This window comes from Rhineura floridana, chromosome 5, assembly GCF_030035675.1.
Source record: "Rhineura floridana isolate rRhiFlo1 chromosome 5, rRhiFlo1.hap2, whole genome shotgun sequence".
NCBI lineage: Eukaryota > Metazoa > Chordata > Lepidosauria > Squamata > Rhineuridae > Rhineura > Rhineura floridana.
This window is the reverse complement of record NC_084484.1, coordinates 24,171,521-24,196,902: the sequence shown is the minus strand read 5'-3', so window position 1 is coordinate 24,196,902 and position 25,382 is coordinate 24,171,521. Positions and strand designations below refer to the sequence as shown.

Sequence of the window (25,382 nt, the reverse complement as noted above, 5' to 3'; positions counted from 1 at the left end):
TGATATGACACTTTTGTTTAGCTGCTACTTGTTTGATTTTTTTATATTGTATATAACAAAATTGATTGTGTTTTATCATTGATTTTAATTGCTGTTAGCGAACCAGAGTGGTACATAGGTAAGAGAAATGCCAAGACAGGCAATCATTGAAAATATTGTGTATAAGGAGATACGAACGTTCTCTCTGTGGTGTTTGGTTTGTGATGGTTAATTCACACATGCCAGGAGCCACTTGTTGAATTTTTCAGTGCCAATTCATATGTTGCCATGGCACCACAAGACATATGAGTTATGTCTTCTTCCCTAGCTGTTCTGCTAATGTTTAAATTCTGAAATTACATAAACAAGCATGGTCTGCAGCTGTCATATAGTAGTTTAAGTAACTGACTTTTAAATTAGGATCTATGGATTCTCATACAAATATAGTAAATAAATAAATAAATATGTACACACACTGGAGATGTAAAAATACATACACCAGTTGGTCATTGCAGAAGTATTTTGTTTAATCAGTATTGGTTTCCTACTAAATAAAAGCAGTGATACCTAAGTAAGCCCTGCCTAATTGCTTTTAAAAAAAGGATTGGAGGGGGAGAGAAAGGTTTACAACACAACCCTTTGCTATGTTCACTCAAAAGTCCCATTGATTTTCAGCACAATCCTAACCATGTCTACTCAAAAGTAACTCCTATTTAATTCAATGGGGTTTACTCCCAGGTATGTGAGATTAGCATTGCAACTTTACTCCCAGAAAAGTGAGTATAGAATTAAAGCTTCATATTGGGAAGGTTTTCACAACAGGCTAAATAAACTACCCTCTTCAACAGTCCAAGAAAATTTAAATTTGCATGACTCCTTACAAGTAGAAAAGTATAACACATAAGCTTCATGTAGAGATTTTTATTTCTGTTCAAAAGTTATTTGGAAGATAAAATGTACAATATGCTATTTTGTGAGTAATTAAAAACACCTTTTATTATAATCATAACTGAAATTGTTTACTGTGCATGCCTACCAAGATCTTGTTCCAGATCTCGTGCTCAATTATTGTGCAGTATATGCACACTGAGAAAAAGGCGTCCTTGCTGCTGTGAATGCTATAAACTTATTCAACTCCTGATGTGCAGATAGCAGGAAAACAAAGCTGTTTTCAGGACATACAATGGGTCTAGCTATTGCCTTAAGGATAACAAATACCTCATCCATCACAACCCTGACTTCACTTATTGGCTGAAAACCTGAAATGGTGGGGATTCCAGCAGCCAGCTACTAACTCATTTAATAGAAGTTGTGGGGGAGGGGCAGCTGACATTTTGGTGTATATCTCTTGAACCAGGCCACTTAAGAACTTAATTATTTTTTAAAATGAAAACTAAAAGAACAGATTGATGTGGCCCACCCAGAGAACCAAAGAGTACCCCCAAAAACTGGAATCTCCAGGTGAAAACAGGAGATCTGGCAACCATGTTTGTGTTAAATGGTGCCTTTAGGTAAAAATATTTCTTGGAAGTGTCATTTGGGGAAAGATGTTTTCATCTGCTAGTTGATAAGCAGGGGTGGGAGCAAGTTGAAGTAACTGGAAAGTGACAGGGCAAGAGCAGTGATTTAGGAAAACCCCTTTCCTTCAATTACATCTTATCTTTAGGTCTCTCAGTTTTGTGATCTCACTCTGTATTTAGTAAATGTTTGTCCACTCCACTAAATCCTCCAGAAAGGGCAGCACAATTAAATGTTTCTTCTCAAGCAATGGTAGAACTGAGCTAATTCAGTTAAGACTGGGAAAAACACCAATAAATTGGTGTGCAACCAACCTCAAGTGATGCCTTCCAGTTGTTGTTGAAGGTCTGGAGGAATCCAGTTATGCACAATCAATACATCATGTTTCTGATAGCTGAATTTGCTTGTTAGTAGCTAAATTAGACATTCCAACAGCACTATGTCATTCACAAGGCAGGTCAGTTGTGTTTTTATAGGATTATAAACATTATGGGCATGATCCAACTAAACATTTAAAATATTTATCTGTATTAGTAATGTAACATATATGCAAAGTTAAATAACGATATTACATACCAAGAGCAGCAAATTAAACATACGAAAATACAAATAAGACATATAAACCAAAAACCAATTTGTTAGCAAATTGTCTTTGATGGGTCTTATTGCAGAGATTGTGTTAAATCACCTGTAATAGTTGTGAACATACAGCTTCTTCTAACCTAGTTCTGTTTTGTATATAATAATAGAGGAATGCCAACTTTCTAGTATACAGCTGTTAGATTTTAGCCAGAATTGCTTAAATGCTGGATTTTATACATTAAATTTATTTACCACATTTTTCTTTTTGATTCCTCAGTGGGTGTTTCCCCCCCCACCCATATTTTTTCAAATTTACTGCCACAAATGTTTTTGGCAACAATCATAACATTCTTCATCTCCCTCACTATGCTTCTTGATGATAATCGCTTTCACGGTATTCAAAAGAGGAAAAAAGGATGTGTTTAACTCTCTCCTGCTGAAATCAGTGGAACTTCGGTATGTTCAAATGGGTAGTGCCCACTGTTTATGCAATACTTGGTAAAAACCTATGCGACCTAACCCAGTTCTTGTGACGTGGATTTTGCTCAAGTTTGCTGTGTGTATATATATGTCATTGTAATGGTTTTATTGTAATGTATGCTTTTTGTTTTTGAGCTATGTCTTTGGTTCTTAATTTTTCCTAAGTTGTTTAGAAACTTCATGAGTGATCGATAAGTGAAATCTTCTATATATTTTGCAAAGTTGCTTTTTCATTATATATTTGGACCCCTCTTAAGATATCGTAACCAAATTTTGCCTGATGGTTCCTGAAATCATGCAGTAGGTTTTCATCTATGTTTGGATACAGTTGGATGCCATTTTGAATCAAGATGGTGGACTGGACCTTTCAAAACTGCACTAAGTTTAACCACTGATTTCAAAACTGCACTGATTTGGGGGTCTCTTAGAATTCTCAAGCAATGCCTCATACAAGGCCGCTAGTAAATAATGACGATTATGATGATGCCTGGAAGATACTGGGAATCCACTCATCTGATGTGCTTCTTTACACAGCACATAGTTAAACTATGGAATCTGCTCCCATAAGAAGCAGTGATGGCCACCAATTTGGATGGACTTAAAAGAGATTAGACAAATTCACGGAGGAAAAGGCTATCAATGGCTACTAGCCATAATGGCTATGCTTTGCTTCCAGTTGAAGGCAGTATGCTTCTGAATGCCAGTTGCTGTAAACCTCAGAAGGGGAGAGTGCTCTTGCACTCAGGTCCTGCTTCCGGGCTTCACATAGTCAAGAAGCCCATTAGTAACGCCTTGAACTTGGTCCAGTAACAAATCAGCAGCCAGTGCAGATCTCTTAGCAGAGGTGTTATATGATGACAGGGTTTCACTCCTGTCAGTAACCTTACTGCAACCTTCTTCACTAACTGCAGTTTCTGTGTCAAGTGCAAGGGAAGCCCCACAGAGTGCATTCAAGTAATCCAGTCTTAAAGTCACCCAACTCCTGAACATTGAGGCACTACAGTAGCACCTTAGCATGCCAACAGTTTTGTTAGAAGTTTTCCCTCTCCTCTTCTTGTGAAAATGTGTTAATATTCAGCATTCGTGTCCAAGAAATGATAGTCTTGCTGCATTAGCGAACTTGCTGCATAATTAGTTGCATAATTCAAAAAGGGCAAGATAATATAGCTGCCATTTTAAAGCCACAGCTAAGTGATGAAGTTGATGGAGTATCATTTGCAAATAGGCTTTAATACTGAAGGATGTTCTTCTCCTTTAATTTGTTAACGGGGTGTTGGGAATTGATGGTCTCTTATGTTGTATAAATCAAGTGTTTCTAGCCTCTGTGAGCAACATCACAGGAAAACAACAATAACCCACAATTTGTTTTTGAGATTAGTTAGGCAACTGACAGTATTGACCAACTGTATAATAAAAAATAAGATTTCCTTAAAATTGTAAGCTATCTTTTCAAATAGAGTTTTCCTGTTGCTTGCTTGAATATTCCACCTTTTCTCTACAAACAAGAGCAAAGGTATCTTGTACGCCAGTTGATATTCTCTGATTACAAAAAATTGTGGAATGAGTCTTTAGGAGAACAAATATTTCAACAGTCTGCATAAAATAATGCAGGATTTGATAACACAGAATGGTTTTATGAATGTAATTCTGATTATGGTTATGGTGATCTCAGTCCTCTTGAGAAAGGCATTGATTAGGGTTGCCAGGTCTCTGGTTTTTCAACCACCCCCCACAACTTCTGTTACTACCAGCTGCGCTAACCCCTGCCCTTTTACGTTTTTAGCCAATAAGTGAAGGGTTGTGACTGATAATAGCAATAGCTATAGAGAGCCAGTGTGGTATAGTGGTTGGAGTTTCAGACTTGGACCTGGGAGACCAGGGTTCGAATCCCCACTCAGCCATGAAGCTCCCTGGGTGACCTTGGGCCAGTCACTTCCTCTCAGCCTAACCTACCTCACAGGATTGTTGTGGGGATCAAATGAGAAGGGGGAAAACCATGTTTGTATGCCACCTTGAGCTCCTTTGAGAAAGGTGGGATATAAATGCAAAAATAAATAAATAATAATAATAATAAACCCCATTTCAACTTCTGAGAACAGTTTTCTTTTCCTGCTTGTCTCACATCAGGAATTCAGTAAATATATAGTGTTCAGCAGCATGAAGAGTACTTTCTCTGCACAGGATTGGGACTTGCTTCTGAGTAAACATGCATAGGATTGCACTACAACAGAAGATCACAGCAGGATCTTGGTAGGCATAAAAGCGTATATGCAGGGTTTTTTTAATTACTTGTAAAAATGGCATATTATACTTTTTATCTTTCAGATAATTGTTGAACAGAAGTTTTAAAAAGTGTACATGCTACATGTTATACTTTTCTAATTAAGGAGTCAAACAAGTTTAAATTTTACTGCACTATTGAAGAGGACAGTTTGTCTTATTCATAACCTGCTTGAAAACCTTCCCAATATGAAGCATTTTTGGGAGTAAAGCTGTAATGCTAATCCCTCATTCCTGGGAGTTAACCCCATTGAATTCACTAGGACTTGCTTTTGAGTAGACATGGTTAAGATTGTGCTGAAAATCAATTCATTAGTGAATTGAAAAGAAAAAAAATTAAAAGATAATTTTTAAACAGGGCTATAGCTCAGTGGTAGGGCACATGCTTTGCATGCAAAGGTCCAAAATTCAATCTCTGGAATAGACTATTGCCTGGAATCCTGGAGAGCCAATGCTAGTCCATGTCATCAGTACTGAGCTAGTTGGCACCAAATGGCCTGACTCAGGGCCACAGTGACTCCAAAATTTATTTATGTATTTTATTTACAATATTTATATACTGCTTTATTGTAAAAAAAACCCTCAAAGCAGTTTCCAGGAGGAATTAAAACAATAAAATTATTGGCAAAAACAGTTAAAGACAGGTATTTAAAACATTCAAAATAATAAAACCAACAATGAGTTAAAAACAGATGAAAAACACAATAGCTTCTACATGCCTGGGTAGGCTTTCCTAAACAAAAATGTTTTTGCAGGTGCCAAAATGAGTACAATGAAGTTGCCTGCCTAATGTAAATAGATAAGGAATTCCAAAGCATAGGTATTGTGGTAGGTATTGCCACACTAAAGGATTGATTTATTACAAGAACACAACAAGTACTGTGTGGAACCTGTAACATGGAAAGCACACCTTGAACATGGCCTGGTAGCAAACTGACAATCAATGCAGATTTCAGAGCCAGAGCTATTATGTGCTGATAGGGTCTCACTCATGTCAGCAATCATGCCACAGCATTCTGCACTAACTGCAGCCCCCAGGTCAGGTTGTGCTGCATGGGGATTTCTGTGACCTTGGCTGACTGGCTGCCAAGATGTTTTTTGTTTTAGTTAGGAACCCTGACTGTTTGTGGGATGCTGAGTTTTCTGTCTTACTCATAAGAATGTTGTTGTGGTTGGTATGTGGAACCTGTAACATGGAAAGCACACCTCAAACTTGGCCCAGTGCAGATTTCAGAGCCAGGGGTATTATGTGCTGACAGGATCTCACTAATGTAAGCAATCATGCCTCAGCATTCTGCACTAACTGCAGCCTCCAGGTCAAGTTGTACTGCATGGGTATTTCTGTGACCTCAGCTAACTGGCTGCCAGGTTTCTTTTAGTTTTGGGTTTTGGTTAGAAACCCTGACGGGTTATGGGATGTTGAGTAGTCTGCCTTTTTCACAGGAATCTTGTTCTGGTTTGTATGGCATTGCATTTAGGAAATCATCACTGTCTTTGTTTTTCTTTTTCTGTTTGCATTTCATTTACCTCTGACCTCACTCTTTTCCATCTATAGAAGCAACAACAGTTGTTCCATGCACTCAGTTCAACCCCCTTAAACCCGCTGATGATATGCCTTGTTGGTTTCATGACAGTTTGTTTCTTGCCCAATAGTGGTACAAAATAATCACATACTGGACAGTGTGGCTGCAATTGTTGTTCCCAAGCTGCTGCCAGTGAAGGTAGACCAAACCATGTGTGTTTTCTCTTTGTCAATTATTACTCACTGGAATTGGGTTGCCTGTCAAAGTGAGTTTATAGCAGCCCACAGAGTAGGCAGGAAAGAGTAGAGAATCTTCTTAATTCTTACTCATTTCTCAAACCTCTCTCTGCTGTGAAGGGTCAAGTCTGTAAAGAAGTTTGGAGCAGCCATGTTAAAAGGCAGGCAGGGCATTCCAGGCAGCGGGTTGCCAACCCTGTTTTGATATAGGTATCTTTGCAGAGGATCCCTAGTCAAGCCTTACCAACAGCACAATCCTAATCATATCTACTCAGAAGTAAGTCCTGTTGAGTTTTATGGGGCTTAGTCCCTTAGTAAGTGTGTTTAGAATGGCAGCCTTCAGGGGCATCCATCTTTACTCCTGAGTGCTCCCATCTAACATCTCTACAACATTAGGGTCCCTTCTTTCTACAATGGCTTTCTGGTGACTGACCTGGCCTGAGGGCACTTAAACCCTTTTTGCCAGAAGCAAGTACGCTAGATTAAATGTTCCTTACCCAAGGTCTCTAAGCAGGTGAGAAGGAATGATCCCATCACTTCAGCTTAATGTATGAAGCTTAATGACATCACTAGAGCACACCCCATGACATCACTAGGGCCTGCCCCTGAAATCTCAGGGTTTGGGATGCTTCTGACCTGGCAATCCTAGCATTCATCCATTTCCCCACCACCACCACCACCACCAAATCTTTGCAATTCTCTTTGGGTCTTTCCTCAACAGTATTCATCTCCTCTATTTTCTGTTCATCTAGAATAAATAAGGATGAGGGGATTCTTCCTTTCTACTTTGTATATGTGAACTTCTCTTCCAGGATGGCTTAAACTAGAATGCCTCTCAGGCCTAAGTCTCTTGTTCATTTTTTTTTTAAGTCCTCTGTGCATGTTATTTTTTTATGGTGAAAATTTATTCTATATATATCCCACACAGGAAGACCTCAGGTTTACCACATCTTGGAGAATGACTGAAAATTAACTTTTTTAAAAATATTGTAGATCTCGCATATCACCATATGACTGAAATAACTTGAAATAAATGTTCACCATGCAAAGATGGCAAAGAATTTGTTTTATTTATTTATTTTAACATATTTTCAGGCCACCCTTTAGGGACAATAATGCTTGGAAAAACAGAAGGGAGTAGAAAAGGAAAAAGGCCAAACAAGAGATGGATTGATCCCATAAAGGAAGCCACAGACCTGAACTTACAAGATCTGAACAGGGTGGTTTATAACAGATGCTATTGGAGGTCGCTGATTCATATGGTCGCCATAAGTCATAATCGACTTGAAGGCACATAACAAAAACTTTAGGGCCAAGACCTGACAAGACGGACTTCATTATTTTAAAAATCACAATAAAAACAAAACCACCATAAAACGTAAAAAAACCAGTATGAACTGCAGCATAAAAGGCAGCAATAATGTCAGGGTGACTTTTTAATGTCAAAACAGAATGTGTCATTCTGGCACCATTGTAAACTTGACAAATGTGTGCCTGCTCACATACATAGTGATCCAATGTCAACCTGCTTCTTCTTCTGTTCTAGAAGTTGTGCCTCTTATAACTTTGTTCTAGAGTTGCTGCTGAGATCCAAAAATACCAGTTGCCAATTTAAAGCATTCAGACTGCAAAACATGCCCCTCCCAGATGCCATCTTATAAGGAAAGTATTCAGTATGAGAGAACAGCATTTTAGGTGCTACAGGATATCTTAAGGGGGAGAGGTGAGCGATGGATATCAAGATCTATTAGAAGATCTCTGGGTGATTTGCATAGATCAACAAGGGTTTCTGACTCTCACTTATTTGAAAATAGCAGACAACCAAAAAAAAGCTTCCTCCTTCCCAAATTACGTTACTGAAATGAAGAAAGCCTGAGGAAAACCAGGAATGGATTGAAAGGACTGTGAACTCAGTTTTGGAACTGAAAACAAATTCCTGGACCAAGCACACTGTGTTCCTTTAGTTTAAGTTTCTGTCCATCCATTTGTCCATTCCCCAGAGCCAATATTTTGCATTATGGTGGACCAAAGGATTCTATTTTTAAAAAATCAAAACAGATCACAAAAGCCTAAAGTTTGTCCACCCTTCTTCTAGGAGTAACTTATGCTGCCCTTCTAAGATGGTATCCAGTGGGTGCAGCAACTCTGGCATGGTTTCTTGCTGAACAGGCTACCACGCTAAAGGGTGTGTGCTCTCCCCCCCCCCAATACCAGCCTTGGAATTTCTGTGCAGGGTCTTGCACATTCCTACTGTTTCTTTCTGACCTAACTTGCATCTTAAGTTCTCCTTAAATCTTATCACTTCAGTACTAAATGCTGCATCATTTATTAAGGCATCATGGTCCATATCGTCTAAGCCTGCAGGCCGAATTATCTAAAGTTGAAAATAATTATATCAGCAAAATGGTAACATTATACCCAAAAGTGATTTATAGCTTTTCAAGGGATGGCTGTTGTTTTGTATAGCACATTTCTATGCATTATTTGTTATATGTTTCATGGTTGTTAGCGTCACATCTCTTACTGCATGTGTAACATATGGGTAACTATTTCCATAATACAAGTGCAGATAATTGTAAGAAATGTCATTACTGTCTGCAGTTCTAAGAATATTTATGCTGCAGCTAGAAATAGATTGTGGGGGCAGCTGCCAAAAGCAGCCGACCCAGTTCACCTCCCTATTTTTTTCCCTGTTAATGTCTACAAAATCAAAAGATCTGGCATGATGCCATCATCCTGTCAGTTTCTCTGCCCCCACAACTGCACCAAGGAAATATGGAGGTGGAACTTGCCCCGTGATGACATTACAGTGTAGCTTTTGCTTATGAGACGTTAAGAGGAGAGAAGACCTAGGGTTGCTGCATTGGAATGCAACTAGGGATGGATGAGAAATTTGATTCAGTTTGCATTTAATGCTGAATTTATCAAATTTGCACTTTTTGAAACAATATTACACCACTTACTCAAATTTTGCAATACAGTTCTCCAACCAAGCAGCGTTTACAAAAATGCATATATTAGGGGAAAGAGTGCATAAAATGAGTATATTGGTGAAAATAACATGCACAAATGCATTATATTAGGATATAAATTCTTGCAAAAATGTGTGTATTAGTCCAAACTGCATACAAAAATGTATTAGGAGAAATTCACACTAAAATGCTGATGGATTTTCAGGAGGATTTAAGAAAAAAAATCACAAATTTGCTGCAGAAATGTGGAGAACCCAACGTAATATTAGAAAGATGTGAAACTTAGAGAACCAAATTTGAGAGGTGGCTCCATCCCTAGATGCAACTATGTGATCTCCATTTTTGCCATAATAGGAACCAGTCCATAGAACCCAATGATACTAGCTGGGAAAATACAGTTAGGGTCAGACTGCAAGAGGATTGGCTTACCTGCCATCTCAGCAGAGTAACATTACCAACTATATGTGAAATTATTACTTATTGCCGTATGTATCTGAGCATGTGTAAAGGGTGTATATGTGTAGAGTGTGCATAGAGGGTAACTAGACATGCCAAAGCATCTCCCCTGTTGTTTCTGCCATGAAGTTAGACTATAATGTTTAGCTGCTTTTGGTCCATTTAATTGTTTTATTGACTGTATATCACTAATAGATAACTGTGAGCCAGGTTAGAAACCCCATGAGGCTAAAAGATGGGGTAGAGATATTTAAACAAAAGAAATTACATTGATGGCATATAGTAGAATTAGCTGGAGGTGTTCACTATGCAAATTTTAATGCATTGTGTCTCTTTATTTCCCAGCACAAATGGACCCACGTGGCCTATCTCCCAGACAAATTAAAAGTGACAGTGATGATGACGACTTGCCAAATGTGACCTTGGATAGTGTTAATGAAACTGGATCCACTGCCCTCTCTATAGCCAGAGCTGTTCAAGAGTAAGTATTGAGTTTTCAGGGTGATGTCAAAGCAGCTGGTACCCAATGGAAACACCTGATCATGTGACAGTCTGTAGATATCCTACATTTGACTCAGTATTGGTACCAGACCAGTTCTCCTAGTTAGCATTTACCTGTAGTGGTAGATTGTGCCTTTTCTCTTCTGCAATATTGAAATGTGTGAACATATTTTCAGTTAGAACGCGACTTTCAGTTTCCCATTCTTTTCTCCTAACTTGTAAACCTTTTTTAAAAAATAAAAGTGACTTGTATTGAAGTGGATTTATTATTGTTACTTTTAAAAAAATGTAATCTGGGCCAGTATGAAGATATATCTAACTTTTTTCCTGCACAGACGTCATTTAATCTGCTCTGCAGAAGCACATGCTAAAGAAATATAAACATTATGAATTAGTCTCTCTCTTTTTTTTTAAGAGAACAATGTTTCTGTTTGTTTACAAGAACATGAGTGGCTGTACTCCAGAATTTGTAGGCACTTCCCCTTCTAAAAAGTTTTTTAAAAAATGAATTTCAGTTTGTGTATATGTATGGTTAGTTAAACAATTTATGTGTAGGATAAAGTATTATCATTCTTGCAATATCATAATTTTCATTTGTAAAAACTAATAATAATAGGGCCAGTTTGCACACTGACCCAACCAGCAATCCATTTAACATGGTAAAAATGCATTCCTTACCCCCCCCCAAAAAAAACCCTATAGATTGTTAGTAAGAAGACTCATAAATATTGAAGGAGCACTTTTTCCCACATGGACCCCACCTGAGAGCAAACAGTGAGGTCATACTGTAGGTGCCACCACCTAGGGAGTCAAGACAATTATTCACCAGCAACAGTGCCTAGTCTGTGGCCACTTCTGCCTTGTAGAACTTCCCCTTGAAGGGAAACCCACCGCATTCATGTTCTTGGGTCTTTTAGAAGGGCAGTTGCAACTTTTTAGCCTGCCTCTAGAGCTTTTTTTTTCCTTTTGGATTTACAATGTCTCTTGCTAATGCATAATCTATATTCTACTATAGATGCTTTTGGAGCTTTTAAAAATGTTTGTTTTTTAAAATGATTTATTGCTTTCATTTCAATTTCTTGGGATGCTGCTTTGGAGACCAAATGGTCAAAAGTGGCACATATGTGGAAATAATGGATTCAGCTAAGTCCTACTCAGAGTAAACTCATAGATATTAATAAACCAAATTTTGCCATTTTTTTAACTTCAATGGGTCTACTGTGAGAAGGACTAGCATTGAATACCACCCAATAAATTAAATGAAAATTGGGACTCTGTACATACGGGCCTTTGTGTATGTTGGCTGTATCGCTTGCTACTTTGGTGCGTGGTGGAGCTCCTTCACCACAAGGAGGGGAGAAATGACTGAGTGAAGTGCAAACTGGCCCATAGGCTCCAGAACAATAGAATGATAAATTTGGAACAGGTACAAAGGCTGTAGAAAGAAAAGAAAAGCATCCTTTGTAACTGCAAGGGACCCAATACATTATTCCTACCTTTACTAAAGTACTAGATTAATTGTAACTGGCAAAATCTTAAGGTATTGCTGGAGGAAAAAAAATATTCCCCATTTCTACAACTACTCTTTGCTGTAGGTAACCGTTGCAGATAAAAGTGGCAATGGCCATCCTTGCTCTACTGGTATAGTTTGCAATGCCAGGCCTATTTGTGATGCTGATGGAATTTTAATAGGTTGCAACATTATGTCCATCTCAATAATCAACATCTCCCCTGCACATACAGCTGATAAGTTTCTTCGGTACTCACAAAGCAGGTCTTCGCAAACTGATCCTGGTGTTTTTATACTGTACTCACCTCAGTAGGTGAGGTCCATTTTGGCTGGCCAGAACCCCAAACAGTCTTTTTATCAGTGTTGGACTAGGACCTGGGACACTGGGGTTCAAATCCCAACTCAGCCATGAAGCTTGCTGGGTGACCTTGGGCCAGTCACAATCTCTCAGCCCTTCCTCTTTCAACAAGCCCTTTACCTTATCCCAGTCTGCATCTGTGTTGGAATTGCTTTTTAAAATGTTTTTAAACCTTTTTTAAAAAAACAATATGTTTTTAACCTTTTTTTTTAAAGTTGTCTTGGAAGCTTTTGAAAGCATGTTTTTAAAGATGTTTTGTTTTAATGTGTTTTAAAGCCTGTTTTTATGATGTTTTAAAGTGTTTTTAGCGCTTTTGTTTGCTGCCCTGGGCTCCTGCTGGGAGAAAGGGCGGGATATAAATCAAATAATAAATAATTAAATAACCTACCTCACAGGATTGTTGTGAGGATAAAATTGAAAGGAAGGAGAATCATGTACACCACCTTGAGCTTCTTGGAGAAAAGATGGGATATAAATGTAACAATAAATAAAAATAATAGATAAAAAGTTATGTGCTGTGTATGTCTATGAAGTGGAAAATCTCAGGAAAAATATGAAAAATATGTGAGAAGTAAAATAAAACGGAGGCACTAGAAGTGTTCTACAACAGCTTTCCCCCTGATTTCCCCAAAATTAATAATACTGACATCTATTGAATAACTTTCTCGAGAACACAAATGCAGTACCAAGTTTAAGCATAACTATGCAAATGCAACATAATTCTTGTTTCCAAAGTAATGGTTTTGTGCACCAGGAAGCAGTATTGCTGAACTATTGCTGACCTGCTCTGGAAGAGTTTTACTTTTCTTCTTAATTCACTAAGTGATCAGAGGCATTAAAAATCCGGATTGTAGCAAATATTCATCAGTGAGCAAAAAAAGGAAAGCATGCCACTGACAAGCAGTCAGCTTATAGAAAGGTTTTTTTTGTGGCCTTAGGCGAGGTTGTTCCCTTGAGAATTGAGTCTATGGATCAGGGAACAAGCAAGACATGGGTGTCATTGGAGCATCGAGGGAAAACTAAGGGCAAAAAAATAAGGAAGAAGCAGGTTCTACTTCCAATGAGCTCTAAGCAGGAGCTGTCAACTAGCATCTCAGCAGTCTTTTCTTGCTCCTTTTATATGGCCTGCTAGCTAAAGCCCCCTCCTTCCCCAAAAACCCAAGGAAATCCAGAGAGCTCCTAAAGAGCTTGCATTTTAAAACAGACCTAAAGCTGCGCTGCAGAATCCCATGTGTCATCACGGAGAATTATGAGAGGGCCCTTTTTTGTTTTTGCAGGGATCCAACCCTGCCAGAACCAGCAAAAGAACTCAGAATCACACATCAAGCATCAAGTTCCTTGAATGGAGCTACACTGGCTGGCATCCTAGTTTGCTGCATATTAGGACCAGCCCTCCAGTAATATTACATTATTATCTTGATTCACATAAGAAAGAAGAGGGTTCTCATATTTTGCTGCCATTGAATCTCAAAATGCTGTATTTTCTTATTGATAGGCCCACACACCGGCTCCTGTTAACAAAACCTTGATTAAAACATGTACTAAATAGGGCTGCACTGAATATTTCCAGTGTAGATATCTCAGGAAAATCTCTAGTAAAGCATTTAGACTCAGATCCAAAGAAATGTGCAATGCAATCCTAAACTTATCTACTCAGAAGTGAGTCCCTTTGAGCTCAGTGGTACTTGCTCCCAGTTAAGACTGTATTAATTGCAACCTTAGTTACTTAGAGTAACCTTAGTTACTCTAAAGTCCCATTGAAATAAATTAGCATCAACTAGTTATTTATTTCAATGGGACTTAAGTATGATGAACTTTCTCCAGATGCAGGCTTTACATTTTGCAAATATGCACACCCCCTCTTAGAAATTATTTTCAGTACTACTGACTTACTGTGGGTACTAATTCTTTCTCTTTTTGAACGAATCATGTGGGTAATCTTACCCAGTCAAGGACTATGCAATGAGCAGAGTGCCACTGTGGCACTACATCTGTGATGATGGTGTTGGATGTCAGTATATATAATCACAAGCAGTCAGATTTGACTATGTGATGACACCACTGAGGGTAGATAGACAACTCAGAGCAAGGTAGGTGATGGCAATCTAAATAAAGAACTTAACATCTTCTCAAGAAGTGCTGAAAAATGAGCAAAGAAGGTAACATTTTTCAATCTGGTTGAAAAATTTCCTGGTAAATAGTGTGAAATTTCCATTCAGTCCTAATACTAATATTTCATTCTTCATTAAAAAAAAATACATGATATATGCAAATTCAAATGTTTGGCATGCAAACAGAACCCCCCTCCCAGTGTTTTTACATTTTCTATAAATGACTGTAAATCAACAAAGAAGTGTGCCATATGGTATACTGTAAATTTACTACTGTCATTCCTACTTGTTATGGCAGAAATATGCTCCATCTCTTGACAAGTCTGTCTTCCCTAGTGCAGAGGTTGCTGCAGAAAGTGCTCCTAAGTTCATTTAGATTTTTTTTTCAGCACAAAGGAGAGTGTGGTTGAAAAACTAAGACATTGTTCTGAACTACAGCAGCTCTGATTGACTGATTTAACCACTGTGTAATTTACTGAAAGTGGCAGGTGAAGGGCTGATTTAACATCTAGTACCCATTGCTTTGTCCTGCTTGATCCTCCATCTCAGAATGATTTCAAATTAGACTAGGGTAAATACTAGCCTTTATCCTGCTGTTTTCAACACAAGATCTGTGGGAAAGTATTAGGCCTTTGTATTTTAATTCAGGAGTGTGAATCATTGATTGCTGGAGGAGGAGGCTAAAGAGTGTTAGAATGGGCTTTGTCTTTTCCACCAGTCAGAGGTATCCATATCCAGTGTCACATGCAGGCCAAGCCAACATAGGCCACCAGCACAGATTGAAACCTGCAAAGTGCTTGAGGGGCCCCCCTTCTGTTTTCGCAGTCCCAGGAGAGAAACGGGGGAGGGGGATTATTGAGCTCCTGGTGGTGTCAGTTAAGGTCTACCTTACTCTGGTTTTGCTTGTCTCGATAGACTGAACTGTTTGTATAATCACTAATAAGCAAAAAACCTTGCGGTTGAAGAATGTGCATATAGCCAACAGATATTTCAATCCAACTTTTACAAGCAGGGAAATTGGGCAGCTATAGTGAATGCACCAGGGGAGCAGGAGACCTGACCTCCTCTCTGAGATATTGTAGTGCCCTACAAATTTGTCAAAATGCAAAGACAATTTGGGTTGGTCCTTCACAGTCCAATCCACTTCCTGTGTAGTTTGGAAGAATTTGGTAACATGTGCCTCTGAGCATATGGTGAGTGGTGGCAGCACCTGCCATCTCCAAAGATAGAGAATTATATTTTTGTATGTTTGTTGGTGTTCTTCTTACTTTGCTTCTTTTCTGTGTTACTACTGTTTCTACAGAGAATCTAACCTAGAAAATTATATTTCTCTCATTATTCATCCTAGAAATCTGTGTCAAATTTATTTTTAATAATTTCAAAGCTTTTTATCGGTTGATGTCATATGAAGGTGAATATAGCCTTTTTGTTTCAAACTGGAGGTTATGCTCTATTTCTATTTTGAGCGCATTAACAGTTGAATCTGAAACTGAAGTTGGATGTAAAATTAGACAGATTACAATATGTTGCTACTTAAGCAATGACTCTAGCTGTTGGAAAAAAACAAACTTAGCCTGCCTAAGATGCATGTTTTCAGCTGGCCATGCTTAAACTACTCCACTTAAGGAAAGATGGACATGGTCAACTAAAAACATAGAGCACATCTAGAATTTTGGTAGAATATTTTTCACCTCCCACTGTTTTATCATGTGCAAACTGAGACACTCCACGTGTCCACTGGAAACTATTCTGCAGAATAGTCAGTGCCATCATTCCACAATTGTTTTTGGAGCTTTTTTTAATGTTGCAAAATGTAGTTCACATATTCACAGAAACAGAAGCAAAAGAAAATGGTTTACTATGGGAAACTTCACTAAAATTGAAATGAAAATGTAAATCAAACATATTTAAAGTGGCTATCTGATCTATATCAACTGTCTTAATATTGTTGCTTCCTCCCTGCTAAAACAACATCAGCACAGCACGTCTTGTTTCTGTTAAGTGTTGCCAACACTCATCATATGCTCAGAGGACATGTTACCAAATTCTTCCAAGCTACACAGGAAGTGGATTGGGGTGTGAAAGACCAACCCAAATTGTGTTGCATTTTTACAAATTTGTAGGGCAGTACAATGTCTGAGAGCAGGTCAGGCTTCCTGCTCCCCTGGGGCACTCACTATAGCTGCCCAATTTCCCTGCTTTTTAAAGTTTGATAGAAATATCTGTTAGCTATAGATATGTTCTTAAACCGCAAGGTTTATTGCCTATTAGTGAATTTCTCTGCTTTTTAATCCGGGAGGTAAGAAATGGGATCCTGTGCAAGTTTGCTAAGAATGGATTGATCATTTGCATGCTTATTGAGTTCAGTGGGATTTACTCCCCTGCAATCATGCTTAGGATAGGTGAAACTGACCACAGGGGGTGGGGAGGAGAGCAGGGGAGGTTTGATCATTTGCATGTTTATTGAGTTTTGTGGGATTTACTCCCATGCAATCATGCTTAGGGTAGGTAAAGCTGACCATGGGGAGGGAAGCCTGGAGTGGGCAGGGGAGGAAGAAGAAGGAAGAGGGGAGGAATAAGGGAGGAGGAAGGGAGATGAGAGGGGAGGGGAAGGAGGAGAAAGGCAGGTCTGATCATTTGCATGCTTATTGAGTTCAATGGGATTTACTCCTGTGCAGTCGTGGTTAGGATAGGTAAAACTGACCATGGGGGGGAGGAGGGGGAGGGGAGAGCAGAGGGAAGGAAGAAGGGGGATAGGGGAGCAGAAGGAGGGGGAGGGGGAAGGAGGGGACTGGAAGGGGAGGGGGGAGGGGAGAAGAAAGGGGCAAAAGAGAGGTGATGGGAGGGAGGAGGGGCAATCCTGCTTAGGATAGGTGAAACTGACCTGGGGGAGGAGGAGGGCAGGGAGGGGAGGGGAGGAGATTAGGTGGGTGGTCACTGGGCAGATGGGAAGCCCTTTTCCTTTCCAAGAGGAAAACATTGTGAACAGTATCATTCTTTTTCAGGGTTTCCCCCCACCTTTTTGTACTACAGCAGGCACATGTAGCCTCCCACACAAATTTAAACCAAAGCTGTCCCTGGCCACATCCACACCAGATCTTTATTTCGCTTTGGACAGTCATGGCTTCTCCCCAGAATCCTGGGAAGGGTAGTTTGTGAAGGGTACTGAGAGTTGCTAGGAGACGCCCTGTTCCCCTCACAGAGCTTCAGTCAGAGTGGCTGACTGTGAAACCAATCTGGCCACTGGAGCTCTGTCAGGGGAATTGGAGTCTCCTCTCAGCCCCCTTCACAAAATACACTAACCAGAATTCTTTGGGGGAAGCCATGACTGTTTCAAGTGAAATAAAGTGCTGGTGTGAGTGTGGCCCCCTGATTAGGCGAGCCAAGCAGTGGTGAGTCTGGCTTTTAGAACACTGACAGTTGGTTCTTACTGAGCATGCCCAACATTATCATTGAGTTCAAGCCAAACTTTATTAAATTAATTAAAAATCATCCAGGCATTTTTTTAAACTTTTAAACTGCAGAGGATGGTCAGAGTATGGGGCAAGGTCAGCAATAGGATTCCAGGCACTCTGTGAATATGGCTGATTTTTAATTAATTTCAACAGGTTATGAGAACTCTGACAGAAAAAAGTGCAAAAGTAGTCTGGTTTTTCTCTCTCTCTTTTTACACTTTGAACTCTCAATTCTCTGTGACTGTTTTGTGTATCAACATGAAAATTTAGAGGGTTGTTAAGCAAGCGTTTCTGAGTTCAGGACTATACGTTTTGTAAGGTTTTGTTTTGAAATGAGCTTATGGGGAGCGTCAGAATGGCATGGGGGTATTTTCAATTTAACATTGCAGAATGAGAAAAATCCATGCTGACTATAGTATACAGCCACTCTTGTGGCTGTATAATAATGCGTTTCACTATCTGAGGCCCCTTGTTTCAGACATACTTCTGAGATGGCACAGAGCTCTTGCTCTACATCAGTGTTTCTTAAGCAGTGGGGTGTGCCCCCCAGGGGGGGATATGAAGATCCTGTCTGTGTGTGTGTTTCAAAAACATGTGCAATATAAGTGAAATTTGGTTTAGAAAAAATCTTAGTATTTTTATGCATTTTTATTGAATCCATGATTTATTGAATAATTTTTATTTGTATATCAGGGGAGATCCATAGCTCAGTGGTAGAGCATCTGCTTAGCATGCAGAAGGTCCCAGGTTCAACCCCTGGCATCTTTAGGTTGGGCTGGGAGAGACTCTTGCCTGTAAATCTGGAGAGGCACTGCCGGTCAGTGTAGACAATACTGAGCTAGACCAATGGTCTGACATAGTATAAGGCTCCACGTTTTGTTTATAATTAAAAGTCATGATATTTCAATCCTTTTGAAAATTAAAATAAAATAATTAGGGGAGCCAGGTTTGAAGGGGGTGTGTGGGTTAGCTAAATGAGGGCATGGGTTAAAAAAAGGTTGAGAAGCCCTGCTCTAGAGAACTTCAACATGCATCATACTGAATCTGTCTTCCATAGAGGTATTAATTCCTCTAGCCCAGTATCATGTACTCTTTAACTGGCAGCAGCTTTCCAAGGTCTCAAGCACAAACCTTTCCAAACCCTGAGAATTTATATATGCAAGTTGTACGCCTCCCACAATTGCCCAGGCTGTCTTTTGAAGTTTGGCTCCCAGCTTCTTTTTTTGTTTCCATGGCAACCATGGTGAATAGGCCAATAGATGCAGTAGGAGACCTTATGGGTTTTACCTTTCAGATTATCCCCAAAGGGGCCTGAAGACGCATGTTTACCATTCTGTAAGCCAGGGTTCAATACGGAGGGTAGCTAATGAGACCCATTGCACAGAGCCTGTGTGGTGAAGATGGGCCCGAGATCAGTTTGGATTTGTGTAATGCTGTCCTTTAGACAAGGAGCTGGGTTGATCTGACATAGGACTCTGGAGCTGCTTATTCAAGGTTTGCATGTGCATGGCACGTACATCCAGGAAAGTTGCGATCGGTGGTTCCAGTCATGATTTGTGGGAATGCCCACCACCAAAGAGGGGGAGGCCCAAGCAAGGGGAGGTTAGTAGCTCCTGCTTTGGCAAGCAGGCAGGACAGCAGGTCAGGGCAAAACAAAGCAAAAGTCAGCACCTTGGAGGGAGATCAAGTTGTGAGTTCAGGACCATATATATTGCTTGTGCAGCTAAGGCCAGACTTCCAAGTTGTTTCAGCAAGGTCCTGGGCCAACTAACTGAATTTTATAGCAGAGCTACATAATCATTGATTGGAGGCCCCACCCTTAAAATGCTGCCTCCTGGCCAATTAAAGGGCTAATGCCTTCTTCTGAAACTCCTCATTATGAATTTCCTTAACCAGGCTCAGTACTGTATGTTGTCAGTTGCTGCCTGCCATAACTACAGCACCCCCAAGTGTCAAGAGACCACTTCAGGAAGCCAGGAGAAACTCTAGGCTGACCCAATTGTGTTCTGTTTATGAGCAGCATAACATATCAGTAGCTGGAACATTTGTAAGCCAGGAGCTTTGGAGAAGTGGACTGTGTCTCTTTCCCATTATCTCAAAAGGATTCTTTGCCAGCTAGCCTTTTCTAAAGCAGGTCTAGAAGCATATGCTTCTTGTTTTGTAGCATGAAGCCTCACTTATTTATTTAAAATTGTTTTATTGCTGCCCTTCAGTAAAACTTCCAGGGACCTCACAACAAGGTAATAAAAACAAGAAAACATAGTAGCAATCAACAGAAAACCAATAATAATAAAATAAAGTGGCAGAGAGCAGCCACTAATAAAAAAGAGAAGAAAAAACACCAGCCATGCAATTCAAGAGAACAGATAAAAACAGAACCAGCTGCAAACTTACATTACTTGACTAAAAGCCTAAGAAATCAAAAGGTATTTGCCAGGCAAGTCTCCTCTGCAGAGAGCTTTCTATAGGCAAGGGAGCCACAATTAAGAAGGCCCCCTCTTCACACGACTCACTGAACTCCAGATGGTGGGGGGGGGCACGGAGATGAGTGCTTGATTTGGACAGGCTCATGTGATAAAAGGCAACCTTTCAGGTACCCAGATACCAAGCAGTCTAAGGTGTTAATTGCCATTACTTTGAACTGTTTCCAGAAATGGACCAGCAGTCAGTGTAGCTCGTTAAGATATGATCACTGTAGTAGCCAATCCCTGTTAGTAACCTAGCAGTGGCATTTTGTACTAATGAAGTTTCTTTGAAGACTTCAGTGGCTGCCCCACATAAAATATATTAACAATCCAGAGGTTACCAGGACTTAGACAACTACGGCCAAGCTACCTCTGTTCAGGGGCAGTTGTAGGTGAAGGACCAGCTTGCATGCTACAAAGTAGGGATGGATACATATGTCAGCTCTGGTTTCTCTCGGCTTCTCTCGGCTTCTCTTTTTCCCAGTCTTAAATTCAGATCTCTAAATTTCCACATCCCAAATTTTCACGAGGACTTGAAAAAAAAGTCAGCATTTTAGTACAAATTTCTCCTGTTGTACACATTTTTGTGTGCTGTTATTCATAATACACACATTTTTTACAAAGCATTTTTGCATTATTTTCACCAATACATGCATTTATATGCACATTACTTGGCTGGAGAACTACATTGCAAAAATTTGGAAAAGTGGATTTTGAAGCATTGCTGCATTTGGTTCTTGTATTGTTTCAGAAAATGCAGATGAGGTAAGATTTAAATGTAAACTGAATCAAATTTCTCCCCCATCCTGACTATGTAAGTCACTTGATCTTTGGATGGCAATGCTGGATCTAGCAGTACCTCCAGAATGTGAATCTGGTCCTTCAGAGGGAGTGTATCCCCATCCGGAACTTGATGAACAACCCACCAATAGAATCCTCTGTCTTTTCTAGATTGAGGTTCAGTTTACTAACCTTCAGCCAGTCTAGTTCTGATTGCTAGTGCCAGCTCAGTACCTCTATTGCTTCACCTGAATCTGACAAAAAAGAGGAATAGAGACTGATGTTATCATGACACTTAACAATGATACGTTACTGCAAATCCCTAGATGACCTCATTTAGCCGTCTCCTTTGGATGTTAAAAAGCATTGAAGACAAGATGCAAACCCTGTGGCATCCCAGAGCATACATGTGAGACCTCCATAGTATGGAGCTGAGTGGTATACTCATCACGTTCTGGAATTGACCATCCAGAGAGGAGTGGAACCACTGAAATATGGATCCCTAACCCAGGAAGCATAACTAGAAGAATATCCAGGTCTGCTGCAGATTCCAGAAGAACAAAAAGGATCTCACTCTTTCTGCAACTCTCCTAGTATAGGTTTTGTGGGGACCAAAGCAGCATTGGATTCTGTACCAAAAGTGTAAAACCAGACTCAAATGGATCCAAATCATATCTGTCATATAGTTCCAACCCAGCTGTAATCTCTGAGATTGCACTTTCCTTTGGATTTAGTTCTTCTGATCCGCTCCCTCTAATCTTTCCATCCTAGTTATTTCCTCCAACATTGCCTGCAGTCTTGATTGTGGACTTGTATATCCCACTCACGGCAGGCCTTCTTGCTATGCTAATTAGCCACTACACAAGCATGCTTCAGAAACCTTTCTAATATTTCCTGTTGGTCTTTCAGTAATTAGAGGCTGAGCTGGTGACATGCAGGTTTATATTAGTTATGGCTGTTCATTAGGGATGGTTTAGGATATTTGCAAAATTGGATTTGGTACTGAATTCTGGGATAATCTGCACATTTGTCTCATTATCGAACAGGCTCCCACTGTTTGCTTGTGTTCATGGCTGTTAGCGACACCATAATTTTTTTTAAAAAAAATTAAAGTTCTCATTAGTTTATTATCCATAAAAACATACGGTGCCTATGGTATCAGACCAAAGGCCACCTAATCCAGCATCCTGTTCTCACTGTGGCCACCCAGTTGCCTATGGAAAGACCACAAGCAGGAGAGGAGTACAAGAGTACTTTCTCCATTTGGGAATCCCAGCGAATGGTATTCGGAGGCATTCAGTGTTGGGTTATATTCCATAGTGACTCCTTTTCTCACAAGGCAATTTTGAAATCCCATGAACACATGGGAGGTGCCATTCCCACTTGAACTCAGGATTCCTGCATTACTGAAGCAGTGTGGGAAGGAGCCACACTGCAGCAGTTCCCACACCTCTTAGGTAACATGGAAACTGGCCTTTCATAGGATACAGTGTTGATTTCTTAATGGGTTCCATTGAAAATCATGGAGTTTGAAGTGATGAACAGTGTAATTATAGTGTTCTGTGGTAAAAGCAATCAAAGTCACCAAGTGAAGAAAATAGTTCTGTATTCAGTGAACAGGTCCTTATATTGCTACCTCTTCTCAGAGCCCTAGTATGAGAGCCTCTTCATACATTAGATTTTTAAGTGTATATTGTTGTTTGTTTGTTTGTTTCATTTGTTAGTCGCCTCATACCCAACGGGCTCTTACAACGGATTAAAAAACATACAAAATAAAACAGTTTTAAAGCGTCAATATAAAACAGATTTTAAAAACATGCAATATAAAAACGTAAAACCCAAACGAAAAGGAAGAACTAAGACAGCACACCTGAAGGGCCAAAGGCCTGAGTGAAAAGAAGGGTCTTTGCCTGGTGCCTAAAGATGGATGAAGAAGATTTCTTCCTTGGGGAGAGCATTTCACAGGGAGCCACCACTGAAGAGGCCCCTTCTCATGTTGCTACCCTCTGAACCTCCTGTGGATGGAGCACACAAAGAAGGACCTCTGATGATGAACACAGGATGTCCTTGAGCTACTGAGATGTTTTAAGTGTACACTTAAATATGTAAATTATAAATATAGATGCACTCATCAGGGAGACATGACTGGTTACAGCTTGCCTTCATGTGGTTGAGGAGTTACCAAATGAGCCTAAGAAAGGTCATACAAAAATTATGAAATGGTGCTAAGGCATGCTGAAAATCTACTTCTAACATGTTGCTGTCCTGTAGAAATTGTATATTTCTACAAATCAGTATACAGTACCCTTTTCATATAAAAATTCAAGGTAAGAATGGAGATGTGTTCTGCTTCATTACAAGCTTGTAAAAGACACTGCATGGTTGTTTGCTAGGAAAGGAACATTAGAATCGAAAACATTCTGGATATGATTTTTGTAGGGGTGATACTTTCATGATAGCCTCAAGATGAAATTGCCTTCAATAAATGAAAGCAGATATTTATCTGTTTCCTGTGAAGAGCTATGTAGGCTGAAGGAATGACCAAACAAAATTGTTTTGGCAATGATTGAAGTGCATAAATACCACAGTGTATTTTTCCATGTGTTAGTTTTCCTGTACAACCTACAAGCAAAATTATGTTCTTGTAGTCATACCTGCAGTGTCCGTTCTTTGATTCAATCCATCAGGGTTGAAAGACCCCACAACAAAGTGCTGTCTGGAAGCCTTCCCATCCCATCCATAGTACCTGGATTTGCCTTTTAATATTTTCTCTGGTACCCAGTGTTTTTTTGGGGGGGAAATGAGGTGCTGGTACTTATATATATAAGAGTGCCATGGGTGCCAGTACAAAATGGTTCATATGGGCAGCAAAAACTAACCAGTGTCTGTTCTAGGTTGAGGAAGGCTCCACTAAACCATGCTTTAGTGTTACATGCAAACACAGCCAGTTTGGCCTGGCTCTCACATCACAGTAAGCGAGAGTATGGCTTACCATGACTGCAAAAACATACTGGCTCCCAGGTTTGGATGACACACTAAGCCAAACCATGGCTTAGCTGTCACACCTCACTGACCTAAAAAGCCTGGGGAGGAACAAAGTGGTTGTGATCTGCTCCACAGGAGCCAATACACTCACGCTTTTGAACGCAGCCTGTGTCTGCATTGGGCAATTTTGTTGTACCCTCTTCAGTTACAGGATCAAGTAGTGGCATTTGCTCACCATGGCCTTTATCCTTTGTCTACTAGTACAGATCTGAGCAATTACATCTAAGATCACTGATTATCTGGTTTGGTTTTGTCTTTTCTCCCTCCCCCCGATATAATAGCTTGTACTCATATTTTCTTCTTTTATTAAACAATAATGGATACACTTGAATCACTTCCATTGCATTTATTTCAGTAGGAATTAAGCATATGATTAACTCTCTTCCTGAAATCAACAGGACTGAAATGTGCTTGTAATTGCCTGGATTGTGCCTACCTTGCATACTTTGGTTTTGAGTATCTGTGCATTTTGATCTTTTTTAAAAAAGTATACTCCACTCTTCTACCAAACAGGCCAGGGCAGCTCACATATAGTTCCTTAGGAGTCTCCATCTATGCCCTTTATATCCCATGAGTTTATGGAAGGATAAGTTTCTTTACAAAAATCTAAGATTGTGCACACACCCTAAACTACTCCATGGCCTTAATCTGAGGGCTCTGAGGAGGGCCAATCTTCCCTGTCCAAAGATGAGACCACCCTCTCTGTCCTCAATCTGTCCCTGAAGTTATTTGGGGGTGGGGCTAAGGGTATTTTGAATGAAAAAATATGGTCGGCGGAAGAAGACACTACGTCTCCTCCTCTCCCCCATCTGAGAGCAGATGGCTACAACCAGCACAATGCGAGAACCGCTTCACACTCCACACAAGCACATTTCTGGGGCAGCCAGTGGCCCCCTGAGCAATGGGAGGGAGATTCCTCCTCCCACCTATGTTTGCTTTTGCAGGGTCACTATTGATCTCAGGCAGTCCTGAGCAGGGTGGAGTCATGGCCAGGCCTTAGGTTTACATCTGTCCAACATCAGCCTCTTCCTTTGCTCCCCGGCTTTGAAGGTAGGACACCTGTGATGTTCCTGTGTTTCTGGGATTACCACCTCCTGATTCCCAAACACCTCAATCATAAAATCTTCAAGC

The 25,382-nt window shown here is 40.0% G+C and overlaps 1 protein-coding gene and 1 non-coding gene across 13 annotated transcripts in view; both read left to right on the top strand.

Moving 5' to 3' along the window:
• The window catches only part of KLF12 (KLF transcription factor 12), a 302,241-nt gene that overhangs the window by 187,765 nt on the left and 89,094 nt on the right, over positions 1–25,382 (top strand). For all 12 annotated transcript variants that reach the window (XM_061629982.1, XM_061629993.1, XM_061629990.1 and 9 more), the window contains exon 4: positions 10,372–10,507. In XM_061629982.1, the coding sequence (XP_061485966.1) occupies positions 10,372–10,507 (136 nt within the window). The remainder of the gene's footprint in view (positions 1–10,371; positions 10,508–25,382) is intronic.
• Positions 18,656–18,729, top strand: TRNAA-AGC (transfer RNA alanine (anticodon AGC)). Its single transcript has one exon. It is a non-coding gene; the product is annotated as a tRNA-Ala (tRNA).